Here is a 13,792-nt window from a genome sequence, read left to right as displayed (position 1 = left end):
TAGCATTGCAGTCTTTGTATTCAGTCACTGCTGGACTCTTTAAACCATGGATACTGGTCTTGGAGAAAGAAGATGCAAGGTATATATTGCATTTTAAAATTAAATTAATTTTTGCTAAAGTAGGGACTTCAATTCTGTAAGAGAGGCTTTCATTATTACCTGGGTTTTAATAATTTGTGACTGTCTTGCCTTCCATTTAAATAGCTCTCACTTTTTAATTTCCTTAATAATTACGGAAGTAATTCATGACCTACATCAAATTTTCCAAGGTTTGGATAGGTTAATTATTTTAGATATGAGAAAGATCTTAAAATAATATGAGCAGAGCTTGATTATTTGAAGGATTTCACTCAGTTTTAAAAATCCAGAAACTTGAATTTCAGATTCCCTTTTTTTAGCTTCTGTAATATCTATAATACCTGATTAAAAGAAAGCAAAAAAGCCAAACAACCCCAAATGCCAGTGGTATAGAAAGACACTTTAGGCTGAATGAATGCTGTGAAGATCTATTGCCTTGTGTACCTCTGTCTTCACATAAAAAGTTAGTTGCATTACTATACATTAAAATTTTGCTTTCTTTCAAAATTAAAAGCTTTGGGAGTTGTGAGTGCACTTTCAGCACTGAAGTTAGTGAATAATGTTATTGAAAAACTCTGCTCTTTCAATTCCATTATGAAATATCAAACAAGTAATTTCTGCTTACTCAGTGGATCTTTGGTGGGTTAGTGAACTGTGCAGCTCTTCTAAGGAAGAAGAGGGAAGTCCCAAAAAGCTGAAATTGGGAGGACTGCTGATACCTGTACTTCCCTGCTTAGAATATTTAAATTGCAAATGTTTCTGCTCAGGTAGCTGAACACTGAAATTTGTGTTGTGCTTCTTTTAAGTAGCCAGCCCTGCTATCCTTGGTTGGAGAGTGACACTCCTGTAGCCTCCACTGTGGTCTGTTTGTTTGCAGATTGCATCAAGTTTTTGCATGAGAGCTTCAAAGGTGAGCATGAAATGCTAAGCCTCCCCACTTGTTGATTTGGAGAAAAAAAACCCCAAAAGTTTAGTGTGCATTTTTTTTCATAGAGTGTATTTTAGTGTAATTTGCAAGTTTCCCATCTTCAAAAATAGACTTTCTTCTGAAATCAAGTTTCATTTGAATTTTTTTCTGTTGTTAATTCAGCTATCTTCTTTGATTGTAGAAAAGCTGTTGCCAAGTCACCATGGGGCCCTTTGGCTACACCTAATGCATTACTGTGAGTGTTGTACAGCCCCCAAAATGCCAGAGTTTATTCTCTATGCTTTCCACACTGAGTTCAGAAGGCTTCCATGGAAGGAAATGCATCCAGACCAGATGCTTATGGAAGAGTTCTTTAAAGTGAGTTCGTGGCATCTGTTGAATTAAGTTCAGTGTCAGTGCTGCCCTTGAAAATAGCTGGAGAGCAGGACACAGTTCTTTTAGCAAACAAGCTTTTAAAGTTTGTTTTCAGCATTCACAGCTACTCAATTTATGATGGATTTTTGTGAAGGAGTGCTTTTCAGTCTTAACAAAGTTGTGGGGACCTGTACAGCTCTCTCTTTGTTGATCTGCCAGAATGTCTCATTTATTGCATGTGTATTTAATGTATTTAGTTAGATTTAATATATTTTGCTGTTGCCATGTTGTTCTCACTTCCAAGTCATCTGAGACAAGGTAAAGATGCCAGAGGGGGAAATGATGAAGAAAAGACAATTGTTTACTCCTTTGCTGACCTAAAATGCTGCTGTAGATTTACAGTTGGCTAGGGAACTGAAAAGTATAAAAGTACTTATATTGTTTTACACACCTTTTTCCCTTTCTCCTTCCTAGATCGAAAGAGGCAGCCCCAAGAGTTGTTTCTTGTTCTTGGGTTATGTTTTATGTGAAGTGAACTGGGTCAGTGTCCTCTCTGATGCCTGGAATCCCAACCCTCACCCTCAGACTCACAGCATGATTGTCTGTTTGCTGTACATGATGGTCCTGTTGGCAAAGGAGGAACAGCTTATAGGCGAAGAGGTAATTTTTTGTGAAGGTTCATACCCATCTCTTTAAAATAATCCTTTACTAGAAAGGACATGAGATGTGACAAAATCCAGTTCATTGCTTCTGGAAGACTCTGCAGAGGGTCTGAATCATCTTCAAGAAGTCCCATTTCACATCTGCCAGCTTTCTTGCACTTGCAGTATCTTCTGCTCTCCATTTCCTCTGAGGCATTACAAGATGCTGCACCAAGATGTCACCAGCAGCCTTTGACCATCATTGTATTTCAGTTTAGGAAAGTTACCAGAGTTTACGTGCTGTGACCTGAATGTGTTTGCTTATCAGAAGCTTCTCAAGCTTCAGAAGATAGCTGTTTGCACATGGTGTGAGTCAGCCTGAGGAATTCCCTCCTTCCCTCCAGCAGTGTGTTAAACTGACATACTATCAGGAGATTTCTGCCTCTCAGAGCACTCCTGTGACACCTTGATATAAATCTCAAACTTTCTCAGCCCTGTGTTCCAGGGCATGAGCACCCTGAGGAGTACTTGTTGTACCAGTGTCACATTCCTGTAGAAGTAGTGTAATTTGGGTGAGTTCTGGATTGTCACCACAATTCCAGCATTTGTTATTCTAAAACCTGTAGAAAACATAGCATAGGATATAGAATATGCTGAGATGGAAATAATAATTGAGTCCATCTGCTGTCCTTGCACAGACACCCCAACAATCCCACCCTGTGCATCCCTGGAGCAGTGTCCAAACTCTGGAGCTCTGGCAGCCTCGGGGCTGTGCCCATTCCCTGGGGAGCCTGGGCAGTGCCAGCACCCTCTGGGGAAAAACCTTTCCCTGATATCCAGTCTAAACTTCTGACACAGCTCCATGCTTTTTGGTGTTTCTCTGTGTCCAGGGGCCTCTTTTTTCACTGCATATGTTTAAGAATAGATGGGAGCTGCTCATAGACTCATAGAGAGACTGCAGCTCATAGAGAGACTTTTACATCTGCTGATTTGCACTGCCTGTGTGAGCTGTGGGGCTGCTGTGCTGTTCAGCATTTATGAGAATAAGCACATGAGGAGTCCCCCAGGCTGGTGGATTATTCACTAAATGGAAAATTGAGGGACACAGTTTCTCCTGTGAACTTACATTAATGTAATTTTAAAAATAATATTTTAATGCCTCTTTTAAACCTGTACTGAAGTGACTTTGACTTGAAGGGTCTCCACATCGTTCTAGCTGTTTTTATATGTTTACATGTCAAATTCTAACTTTTTTCACAAACTTTTGTACTTGGTTAGAGCTGCTGCAACAGCCTAAATACAGTTCTGCAAATGCTAGAGATGAAGTACATGTGTTAGCTTACTGCTTGAGTAAGGAATTGCTTTTCAGAAAGATGCCCTAAGGTCATCTGTTATGTGGGTTTTCAGCTCCATCTCTTTCAAATTCTGAAGCCAGAGCTTCCTTCCCATATTGAGTACTGTCATTATGAATTGAAAACTGCAAAGAAGGTGTAGCTTAAACTCATGTGTTTAAATCTTCAGGAATCTCCACTCATAAATCTTCTTGGACAGACCAGCTCCCTTCCTTGGCAGCTTGTGGGCATTTCATCTTATGAAAGCATCATCAGCTACTGCAACAGTCACTACCCTCCCTCTGTTATCCTTGCTAAGGATGCTGGAGCTGAACTGATCGTGAAGCTCCTGAAAATCTCAGCAGGCTTTGGGGCATCTTCAGATAGTCACGTCCACCTTGTGAGTTGAACTAGTTTTGGAGCATCTCTGTGCTGATCTTGGCTTTTGCAAAGTTCTGCTTGTGTATATTACGGAATATAGAAAGAGTTCTAGGTGTGATTTTTCTTTTTTTTTTTTTTTTTTTTTTTTTTGCCTAATTGATTTTGATTTTGTTTGACAGGATGCAACACTGAAGTGCCGAGCGTACATTCGCCAAGTGGTTCAGTTCCTCAGCACCTTAGAACAAAGTGGAAAGATAACCCTTGCAGTTTTGGAACAAGAAATGGCCAAGTTGCTGGATGATGTAGTCATCTTTAATCCCCCAGGTTTGTGTTGAGAAATGGCAAATTACTTTAAAGCTGTCAAAATCCTTTTTTATGCTGCGTGGATTGATGAACATCTGTGACAATTTAATTATTTGCATTACTTTCATATCTCCCTTATGGTGCTTTGGTGATGTGTACATAGGTGGTATATTAGCACAAAGCAAAAATATGAATCTTGCCCTACAGAGCTTTCAAAAGTGACAGAACCAACACTAAAAACAAGGCTTATGTTTGTGAGTAAAATGGGCTGATATACAGGAGCTTTAGCGATTCATTTCTTTGTCATCTGGTTTGGGTTTTTTTTTTTAATTTTTATTTTACTTGTCATTTATCTCTTTTTTCAAAGGGAAGAATGGCACAAATCCATTCTCCTGGTCTGAGAGATTAGGAGCAATGGGTTCAAACTAAAAGTAGGGAAGATTGTGTTAGGTATTAGGAAGAAATTCTTACTGTGAGAGTGGTGAGACACTGGCACAGGTTGCCCAGGTAAGCTGGTGATGCCTCAACCGTGGCAGTGCTCCAGGCCACACTGGGTAAGACCTTGAGCAACCTGATCTAGTGAAAGTGTCCCTGCCTCTGGCAGGAGGGTTGGAATAATATTTAAGGTCCCTTCCAGCCCTTAATATTCTATGATTCTGTGACTCAGAAATAGTTCTAAATTGTAAAACTGGGAAAACCTGACAGTGTTAAAGTCAAAGAGGTATACTGGTGTACCCTAGTGGTATGATTTGTCCAGACCCCCTTTGGTGAGATTACCTAGATCTCATTCTTAGTGCTAGTGCTGTCAAGCTGTGAGTTCAGGTGAAATCTGTGTCTCGCTGTACTCCACAGGAACAGTTGTGAGAGCCCATGTCTCTTCCTGCCCGTGGGTGTGTAACAAGGAAGAGGCTTTTCCCAGAGTGTCCAGTGTTGGGGCTGAATCTGGGTTGCAGTGGCTGTTCCCTGAAAGGGTTCTCTGTGTTGTGCCTGGCAGACATGGACCTGCAGACTCGCCACCTGGCCCTCAGCAGCCTGTTCATGGAGACGCTGATGATGCTCAACACCTCCAGCATCACCACGGCCGAGTCCCTGCGGGGCAGCCTGCGCAGGTGGATCCACAGCAGGGTGCAGGGGCTGCTGGCCATGCCCCTCCTCACAGCTGCCTGCCACAGCCTGGCCTCCGTGCGCCACATGGCCGAGACCACCGAGGCCTGCATCACCTCCTACTTCAGCGGCGGTAGGAGCCCGTGCTGGCCCACAGCCTCTGCTCACTCTGGGGCCACTGGGCACAAACTTTCTGCAGTTATGGGCTGGTTTGGCTTGGGAGGGTCATTAAACATCACCCTGTTCCAGACACTCTGCCATGGGGAAAGTGGCTTCATGCTGTCACAAGGGTGGATGGGGTATGAGAGAGAAATTATTCTCTTTCAGGGTGGTGAGGCCCTGGCACAGGTTTACCAGAGAAGGTGTGGCTTCTCCATCCGTGGAAATGTCCAAGGCCAGGTTGAATGGGGATTGGAGCAACCTGGGATAGTGGAGAGTGTCCTTGCCCATGGCAGGGGGTGAAATAAGATGGTCTTTTATGTCCCTTCCAACCCAAGCCATTCTGGGATTCTGTGATGGTGGTTTGGGTCTTACAGCTGCCCTAATTGTGTGTTTTCTTAATATCCATTCCCATCCCTGTGAAAACCAATTTGCTCTGTGCCATTTTTGCAGCTAAACTGGAGGACTGTATTAAAAAAAAATCACTCCAAGAGAACCGAAGACATTTTTCCACTTCTCTAGTGTTCTGTAGGTTAATTTAAGAAAAAACCACTCTGATTTGGTAAAACTCTGAAAGTGTGGTATGCATGATCTCTCCCTCTCCCTCTCCCTCTCCCTCTCCCTCTCCCTCTCCCTCTCCCTCTCCCTCTCCCTCTCCCTCTCCCTCTCCCTCTCCCTCTCCCTCTCCCTCTCCCTCTCCCTCTCCCTCTCCCTCTCCCTCTCCCTCTCCCTCTCCCTCTCCCTCTCCCTCTCTTCTCCTGTTTACATAATCATTGTGGAGCTACATTTTTATTTCTTTCACTGTGTGGAAGATACCAGTACCTGAGGGAAATACTTTTAATTCCATTGCTAGTGGAATTAATTCCTGGCTTGAATGCTGGGAAAATACCTCACCTTGACCTCAAGGAGGTGCCCTATGATAGTGGAATTTTTCTGTTCTCTCCATCTGAGTTGCATGATGTGCTGATTACCTGAAAAGCAGCTAAACCAGCCCAGATTCTCTTAACTAGTGGTCCTGGTTCTTGGGTTTTACCAAGTGCTGCTTTCTCACATGCTTTTTGTTCTTTCCTTCTGCTTTCTTCAAAGATTCCCCTCACCACCAGGAGTTAGGGTGGGGCCCTATACTTGCTTCCCTCCAAGTTCCTGAGCTAACCATGGAAGAATTCCTGCAGGAGTGCCTGTCTTTAGGAAGTTACTTGACCCTCTATGTCTACCTGCTGCAATGCCTGAACACTGACCAAACCCTTACCAATGAAATGAAAATTCTGCTGACCATCAGCAAATGGCTGGAACAAGTATACCCCAGGTATGAAACTTCTGAATGTGCCTGGACTTTTAGATTGTTATTATTTTTTAGATTAAAGTTTATTTAGAGTTGTGTAGCTAGTATAATTAGTAGCCCTGTTTAATTAAGTTAATTTCAACAGACAGCTGGATGACATGGCCTGTCCTACTGTATCCACTAAAACAGGGTCTGTCCATCTGCAGTGCCAACAGGAAATATCTGTGGTGGTTAAATGGAAGAAGGAGTTTAATCTGCTAGAACAGTAGTGATTTTCAGTCATTTTTAGCCAGGCTTGGTTTCAATGACAGCCCAGATTTGTGCCCTGTAAAAATGTCTCGAAGCAAACCTTGAATCATTCTGGGTTCCACTTCCCAGGGTGTCCACAAGGTGGGATGAGTTATGTGCTGAATATTTAGTCTGGCACTCTGAGAGAACTGGTGTTGAAAGCTGCTGCATGGGGACTGTGCAGCAGCTCTGAACTAAATCTGGAGCCAGTGGATCTGATGGGTCAGTGGCTGGTATTGCTGTAAAACATCTTAGATAACTGGGTTCTGAGGGGAAACAAAGCATAGCTTTGGGGTCAAATAAAAATATTTAATGTATGTAACAACTGTAGTTAGAGTTGCTGCTGAAATTCCCAGGATTTAGCAAACTTGATTGTTATTTTTCCATGCTGATGTTGATAATGTTCATATTTTCTGTAAAAGAACAATTCGGGAAAATGTATGTTCCCACTGTTTCTTGAAATTCAGAAAATACTTTCACTGTGGTAGGTACTGTAGTAATTTCATTGCCAAGGTATGAAGAAGACAGCAAAGCCTCCATATAAAGCAGATTAAACCTTGCTGTAAACATCAGATCTGAGATTGCCTGCAATGGGAAATGACTGGGAGGAGGAATGTGAGGATAGTCTGATGCAGGAAACTCGTGCTGGTGCTTTATGTGGAAAATCTGAGCTTGTTAATTTAAACTGCCAACTGTTTGGGGAAAGATTAAATATAGCATACGGGGAACTTCACTTTGGGCTTTACTCAACAAAAAGCTTCAATGTTTCCTTTTCTCAAGGATCGTATTAAATTCCTAAATTGTTGTGGTAACAACATCCAGTGCTTCCTGAAGTGTTTTATTGGTAAGTAAAGAAGAGAACAAAGGAGTAGAGATACAGCTACATTCCTTTTGTGCCAAAGTCTTAGGCAAGTTTAAATCCACTTACGACTGCAGTATCATTTATTTCCAGTTGTAAAGCTTAAAAGGAAGCACTGTTCTTTGTCCTGTTACAGGCCCTTAAAACTGCTAGCTGGTGGATCAAATCCATAACAGTAGCAGTCACAGCAGTATAATAACTGGTGGGGTAGTATGGTTATGCTATCCTCATGATAAAATTAGCTGTTATTAATTAACAAGATTAATTCTTCATGGACCTAATGAGGAGGGAAGTAAACTTCTTAACCTATTTATCTGACTCTTTATTTTTTCTTATGTTTTTCTTTAAATCTTACCTAAAGCTCAGCAAAGGAGGAGGCAAAGCTGTTCCTGTGGTGGCATAAAGCCATGCAGCTGTCCTTGGTGCAGCTGGAGCAAGATGACCCCATTGTGATTGAATCTGTCATCCGGACCCTGCTGTCCATCCAGGGCCGGCAGAGCCAGCTGGCTGAAGAGAGACTCACTTCTGGAATACTTGGTGCTATTGGGTTGGGCAGGAGGTCTCCTTTGTCACCCAGGTGAGGCCTGAAGCTGTGTTGGATAAATTGGTTTGCATCATGGTGTTAAACAAACTGCAGCCTGGCTGCAGAATAACCCCACTCTGGGTCCTGCACAGTGTGAAGAAATGATCAGAGTCCACATTGCCCCCAGATCTATAATGTTTCTTGGGCCTGTCACAGAATTAGCACAGTGAGTGTGTTAATCAGGTTAGGAGGTAAGTATGAACCTCTGCAAAGGTTGTGGTGAAAAAGAAAAGAAAGTGCAGTTCTAAATCTGAATTAGAGTCCACCTCAAGCAAAGTTTGTATGCAGACTGTTTGTTAGAAGGTTTTTCACCTGGTCTATAGAAAACTACTTCAGTTGACTTCCCAAGATTTTGTGTATGAACAGACACATTGGAATTTCTGTCCTAACCTTGAGTTATTTGAAACACTAAGAAATGCACAAAGGAGCACGTGCTTGCCTGTGATTCACTTTACCTTCTGAACACAGACACCAAGTTTGATTGTTAGGCATCAAAATCAAGTCCCTTCTGGAAAGAATGCTGAGAAAGTACCCCATAAATGTTTGTGGAACAATGGTTCAACCCTGCACCTAAACATAACTTTGTGTTTATAAAGCCCTTCTGGGATGCCATGCTGTTCAAATTGCCCTGAATTCTTGGTGTCATTCAAATCATTCCCTTGATTTGGGTGATAGGAATGTTTTACATTTGCCACCTGAGGGGTATTTGAGATGTGAGGTCAGGAGTATTTCAGCTAGGCTTGGAACAGATACAGTATTTCCTATAAAGGTATTATATTATATTCTAGTATGTGTTGTTTCCTATTGTGTGTATACCCAGAGAAGCTGGGATGTCCTTCCATCCCTGGAATCATTCAAGGCCATGTTGGATGGGGCTTGGAGCAGCTTGGTCTTGTGGAATGTGTCTGGATGGTATAAGATGGTCCCTTCCAACCCAAACCATTCTGGGATTCTGTGATACTGAAGTGATTTCTAATGCATTGGAACAGGTCCTCTCAAGCTTTTACTTTGTTCCTCATGCAAGAGATACCTCGTGGATAGATGTTAACAATTTGCTGCTGTTGAGCCTTGCAGATGTGGTGTCACCCTGCCCCTCTTGCTGTCCCCTGCAGGTTCCGGGTGGTTGCCCGCAGTTTGTCCGCCTTCCTGCTGGTGCAGATCCCTGCAGAGGGCCAGGTGCGCCTCAAGGCTGGCTCAGAGCCCAGGCTGTCCCAGAAGGCTCAGCAGGTGAGGTGTGCCCATCTCTGGCTGCTTGGCTTGCCCCCTCTGCATGCTTGTTTAGCTTTTGGGGTGAGCTTTCTAAGAGCCACTGCAAGCATTTCTTCAAGGTAAATCCTGCTCTCACCTTGTTGCTAAACTTCGTGTTTGGCTCTATCCTGGGTAAAACTTTATACAGTGTTCTGCCTTAATATGAAGGCACCATTTTTGAGTCTTACACATTTAAAAGGGGCTGATTAACTTATGTCTGTAAAGCCTGACTTCAGAAAGTGTAGAGCATAGCAAAATAAAACCAGGAAAAAACAGAGCTGCTGTGGTTTGCACTGCCTTTCAGTGATAAAGCAGGGCTACTTTATTCATACTGACATTTGTTTATGTGAGGTCAGGGCTTAAAAGCCCTGTGACAAATAAACATTCCCCCTTTAGCATGTGCACTGACCGTGGTGTTCCCTCAGTAAGTACTTGAGAAGAAGAAGGAGGAGTTGGTTAGAAAACAAAGCAAAGCAGCTTGGTACAGCTTATTTCTCAAAAAATAAACCAAAACTTGTTCAGAAATATTTTCTACATTTGCCCTTGCTGGTCCTGCCAACACAGACTTCTCTACATACAATTTTTAACTTGATAGTTAATATCTAACTTTAATACTATTAATATTAATAATGATTAATAATTAATACTATTAAACAAAACAATACTTTCATGAAAGTCAGTATATTCATAAGAACAACCTAAAGTGGAGATTTAAGTTGAAGCTTATAGTTTGACACAATTTCTTGAAACCACGTCTTGAGTTCATGAAGTAGATATTTGACAATGTTTGGGTTACAGAATCCAAGGAAGCATTGACAGGACATTAAACAATTAATAGTTTTTGTGTTGATCTTGGGGAGAGAACAGCTTGAAAAATACGAGTTGAATTGAAACAGTTATGGGATGGTATTTTGCAGCTGTTTTGTTCTGAGTACTTTGGGTTCTGTAGTAGGTGAGGATCCTTTAGGGGAATTGTGGAGATAGTTTTGTGTGTTTTGGTCCATACCACAATACTAACAGAATTTTCCCTTTTCCCTGTAGGCACTGAGTGCTCTGGAAGCCATGTCATCCAACAAACAATACATGGATTACCAGGAGCAGCTCTCCCAGGCCTCTGTGTTCATCAAGCACCCTGAGCACTGCCTTCAGGATGGCAATAACCTCCTGTCCCTCCTGGTGAACACCCTGTACCCAGAAGTGCATTTTTTGGACAGCATTCGGTAGCGGTGCCGGCGGTGGCTTTGGTTTACAAACAGTGTCCTTATTGCACAAATTATTTTTACCTTCAGAGTTCCACTTAATTAAGTCAGACCTGTGAATAAGAACTGCACACTGTTAAGTTTTCTCCACTTCAAGTTTTTCTTGCTTTCTTTTTAATTTTTAGGCCTGTGGAATTGCTTAATGGTTTGCGCTTTGGGGTTTTTTTTGTTTTGTTTGGTTTTCTTTGGTTTTTTAATTGACTGAAAGCACTTGATTATCTTCTGTGTGTGGTGCCCTTTGGAGAGAAGGGTGCCTGGGGATAGGTGTAAAAATCACAGCACAGCTCATCTTGTAGTGTCTAAAGTTTTTACTTGGTGCCTTTTTTATTTTCCATTGTGTCATCACTCAGGCCAGTTCAAAAGTGAGTGGAGCATTGTGTGTAAAAGAGGTTTGACTTTCTTAATCAGGATAGCTCTGAGTTTTACCTGATGAGTGTGTGTCTAGCAATTTTTGTGAAATCCCTGTATTTGAAAGGATGGTATTTTAAATCTTGACTTTTTTGCTATCCCACAGAAATCTGTAGTTTAGAGGCATGCCTACAATCTTCACCCACTTCTGTAAATACCAACAAAAAGGGGAACTAAGAACATTGTTTTTTCCTGTTTTCTAAATATTAGTGTGTCTGCATCTATATTGCTTGATTAAATGCAAGTAACTTCTAGCCAAGTTAAAGGGGATTTAAATTCAGAGACATATTTTCTGGATCTCCAGTGTCTGAGAGGGGAACAGTCAGTTACCATCATGTTAAATAGGATTCAGTAATTCCTGAGTCTGGTTGTTTAACAACAGGAAATGTTTAACAACCACCACTTCAGCTTATTTCCTTCTGCCTGGCTGGACATGACATGACAGGATTTTAGATGACACTGTGAGGAGTTATTTTTGTTGTATTAAATTTGGTGATCACTTGTTAAAATTCTGTTGCCAAAGCATGAACCATGAGCCTGTAAATCTGTTGTTTCAGCTGAATGATCACTGGTTTTGTTGCCTTGTCTGATCATGGGATGCACTTTTGTTTGGGAAAAGCAGAAGGCAAATTTTTCCTGGTGCTTGTTTGTGTCCCTTTAATCACTGATCTATTTGAGCTGGCCCAAGGTCCAGCAGTCCTAGTCTCTACAGCTCTGTGAAGGAACTGATCACTTTTTCTTTTCTTCCATTAATTGTGCCTTTGTGGTTTTGACATGGTTGCACGTTAAAACATGAGTTCTGGTCAATAGGGGATAGAAATGTGCTACCTACTGTCTGGTCAATGATGCTTTGAGCTGTTGCTCTGGTTCTGGTGCTAGAGGACAGATCACCTTTTCCTTCCTGACAGATTCTGCTAATTATGCCAGCTGGGTCATTGGATCACCATCATTTTAATGTGGTCTTAGAGTTCTTTGCTCTATCTGCGAGCCTATAAATAAATATATATATGTACATCCCTCTGTATAGTAACCAGATACCAATGCAGCATGGTTTTTAACAAACTCTTTTGGAAAATTCATGTCTGGAGGAATACATTCTGCTGCTTTCCCCCCAAAGACTTAAAAGCACTGGGTTTATTAGGTTCAATGTTATTGATCAGTTGCATATAAATGTGAAGAAGTCAGAAATATGTGTTTGACATGCACTTTCAAAATGAAGAATTGTTTCAGCTGTTGAGTTTTTACAAATGTTGTATTTATAACATGCTCTGTCTTCAAAGACCATGCAAAATAAAAATGGAAAATCAAGCAATTGGTGACAGACAATGTGATATTTTCAACTTTGTAGAAGGATCCACATCAGATAACACATAATTTCTCTATGTGTCACCTACAGACCAATCTCCTGGCTTCATGATCAGTGTGGCAGTGGCTGAAGTCTGAACCTGCATTGCAGTTCCCTGTGCACATGTGAACTCCAGAGCTTGGGAGTCCCAAGAGATTGATTTTTTTTATGCCTTCTAGTTTTACTGGAAAGACTTTGGCATTCCCTGCATCTCCCAGATGAGTTCAATACCAGAAGTGTCCTGGTGGCTGCACTGCTGTGTTTTGTCCCTCCAGTTTATAGTGGTTGGAGTGGGTGTTTGAGTCTCCCATGAGGAGCAGGGGGAATGGAGTTGGCTTTGGGACATGAGGTCTGATGCTTCTGTTTGGACCCAAACTACTTGAGTTAAAGAAGTAATTTTTGAGGAAAAAAAAATCAGAAAGCCATGCCTCAATACCATGCACAGTTAGAAGTGAATTCTCATTACTCTATGTCTGTAAATCATAAGGGCTCAGAAATCCAATTCAGTTTGTCCAGCTGATATCACTGAGGTCTCTTTCCTCTGTGACACCTGTGAAACTGAGCTTACAGGTCTGTAACTACACTGTTTCTGCAACTTCCTTTTTCTCTTTGCATCTCTTCTTATTTTTATTAAATCTGGCTTTGTCACTGCTGGGATTTTAAGCAGGGATTTAAAATATCAGGTTCAAGTATATCCTTGCATTTTAGTTTTTTTTCCCCTTACCATTCTGCCCAAGTAATTTAGAATTCTGCTTTGCTTTCCCAGTGCAGATGTTATGAAGAGATAAACTTTAAAATAATGATTCCCAGCCTGGGATTGAGCTTGCAAGCTTGATGGTATTTCAGTACCAATGTGGTGGTTGTTACCAGGAGCAGGATTGTTTGGGGAATAGTTTTGGAGCTGCTACACTGGGATAGTTGCACAGAGCATCAAATCCATCAGTATAAACATGAAAAAAAGTTCAAACCATCTGCTCTTTCTTAATGCTTTCTCCTTCTCCTCATCTAAGCCATCCTGGTGCTCTGCCTGCCTCTCCAGGTTGACCCACATTGAGATACCATAAGATGGATCTGTTCACCTGATCTTGGAGGATGTTTGCAGTTGAGTTAGAGATTTGTCTGTGATTGGCCTTTGTGACTTCTTAGCCTTTGGGACTTCATAGTAGTGACTCCATCTCAGAAAAGAGATTTAAGAAATGACTAGTCAGACCTTAAAGAAGGTCTTTGTGTAACACAGACAT

General features: G+C 41.7%; 1 protein-coding gene across 2 annotated transcripts in view; it reads left to right on the top strand.

The window, feature by feature from the left end:
• EPG5 (ectopic P-granules 5 autophagy tethering factor) overlaps positions 1-12,514 on the top strand; it is a 61,657-nt gene extending 49,143 nt beyond the window's left edge. The window contains exons 34-44 of one of the 2 annotated variants that reach the window (XM_056514062.1): positions 4-79; positions 888-988; positions 1,188-1,363; positions 1,835-2,020; positions 3,523-3,732; positions 3,893-4,037; positions 5,011-5,253; positions 6,366-6,585; positions 8,070-8,285; positions 9,404-9,518; positions 10,581-12,514. In XM_056514062.1, the coding sequence (XP_056370037.1) occupies positions 4-79; positions 888-988; positions 1,188-1,363; positions 1,835-2,020; positions 3,523-3,732; positions 3,893-4,037; positions 5,011-5,253; positions 6,366-6,585; positions 8,070-8,285; positions 9,404-9,518; positions 10,581-10,763 (1,871 nt within the window). In that variant the 3' untranslated portion in view covers positions 10,764-12,514. Of the gene's footprint in view, positions 1-3; positions 80-884; positions 989-1,187; positions 1,364-1,834; positions 2,021-3,522; positions 3,733-3,892; positions 4,038-5,010; positions 5,254-6,365; positions 6,586-8,069; positions 8,286-9,403; positions 9,519-10,580 lie in introns of both variants that reach the window. The other variant, XM_056514061.1, reaches the window with a different exon arrangement.
• The last annotated feature ends 1,278 nt before the right edge of the window (positions 12,515-13,792 follow it).

The sequence above is a fragment of the Oenanthe melanoleuca genome, chromosome Z (genome assembly GCF_029582105.1).
Source record: "Oenanthe melanoleuca isolate GR-GAL-2019-014 chromosome Z, OMel1.0, whole genome shotgun sequence".
NCBI lineage: Eukaryota > Metazoa > Chordata > Aves > Passeriformes > Muscicapidae > Oenanthe > Oenanthe melanoleuca.
The sequence above is the reverse complement of the archived record's forward strand: the minus strand, read 5'-3'. Positions and strand labels throughout refer to the sequence as shown.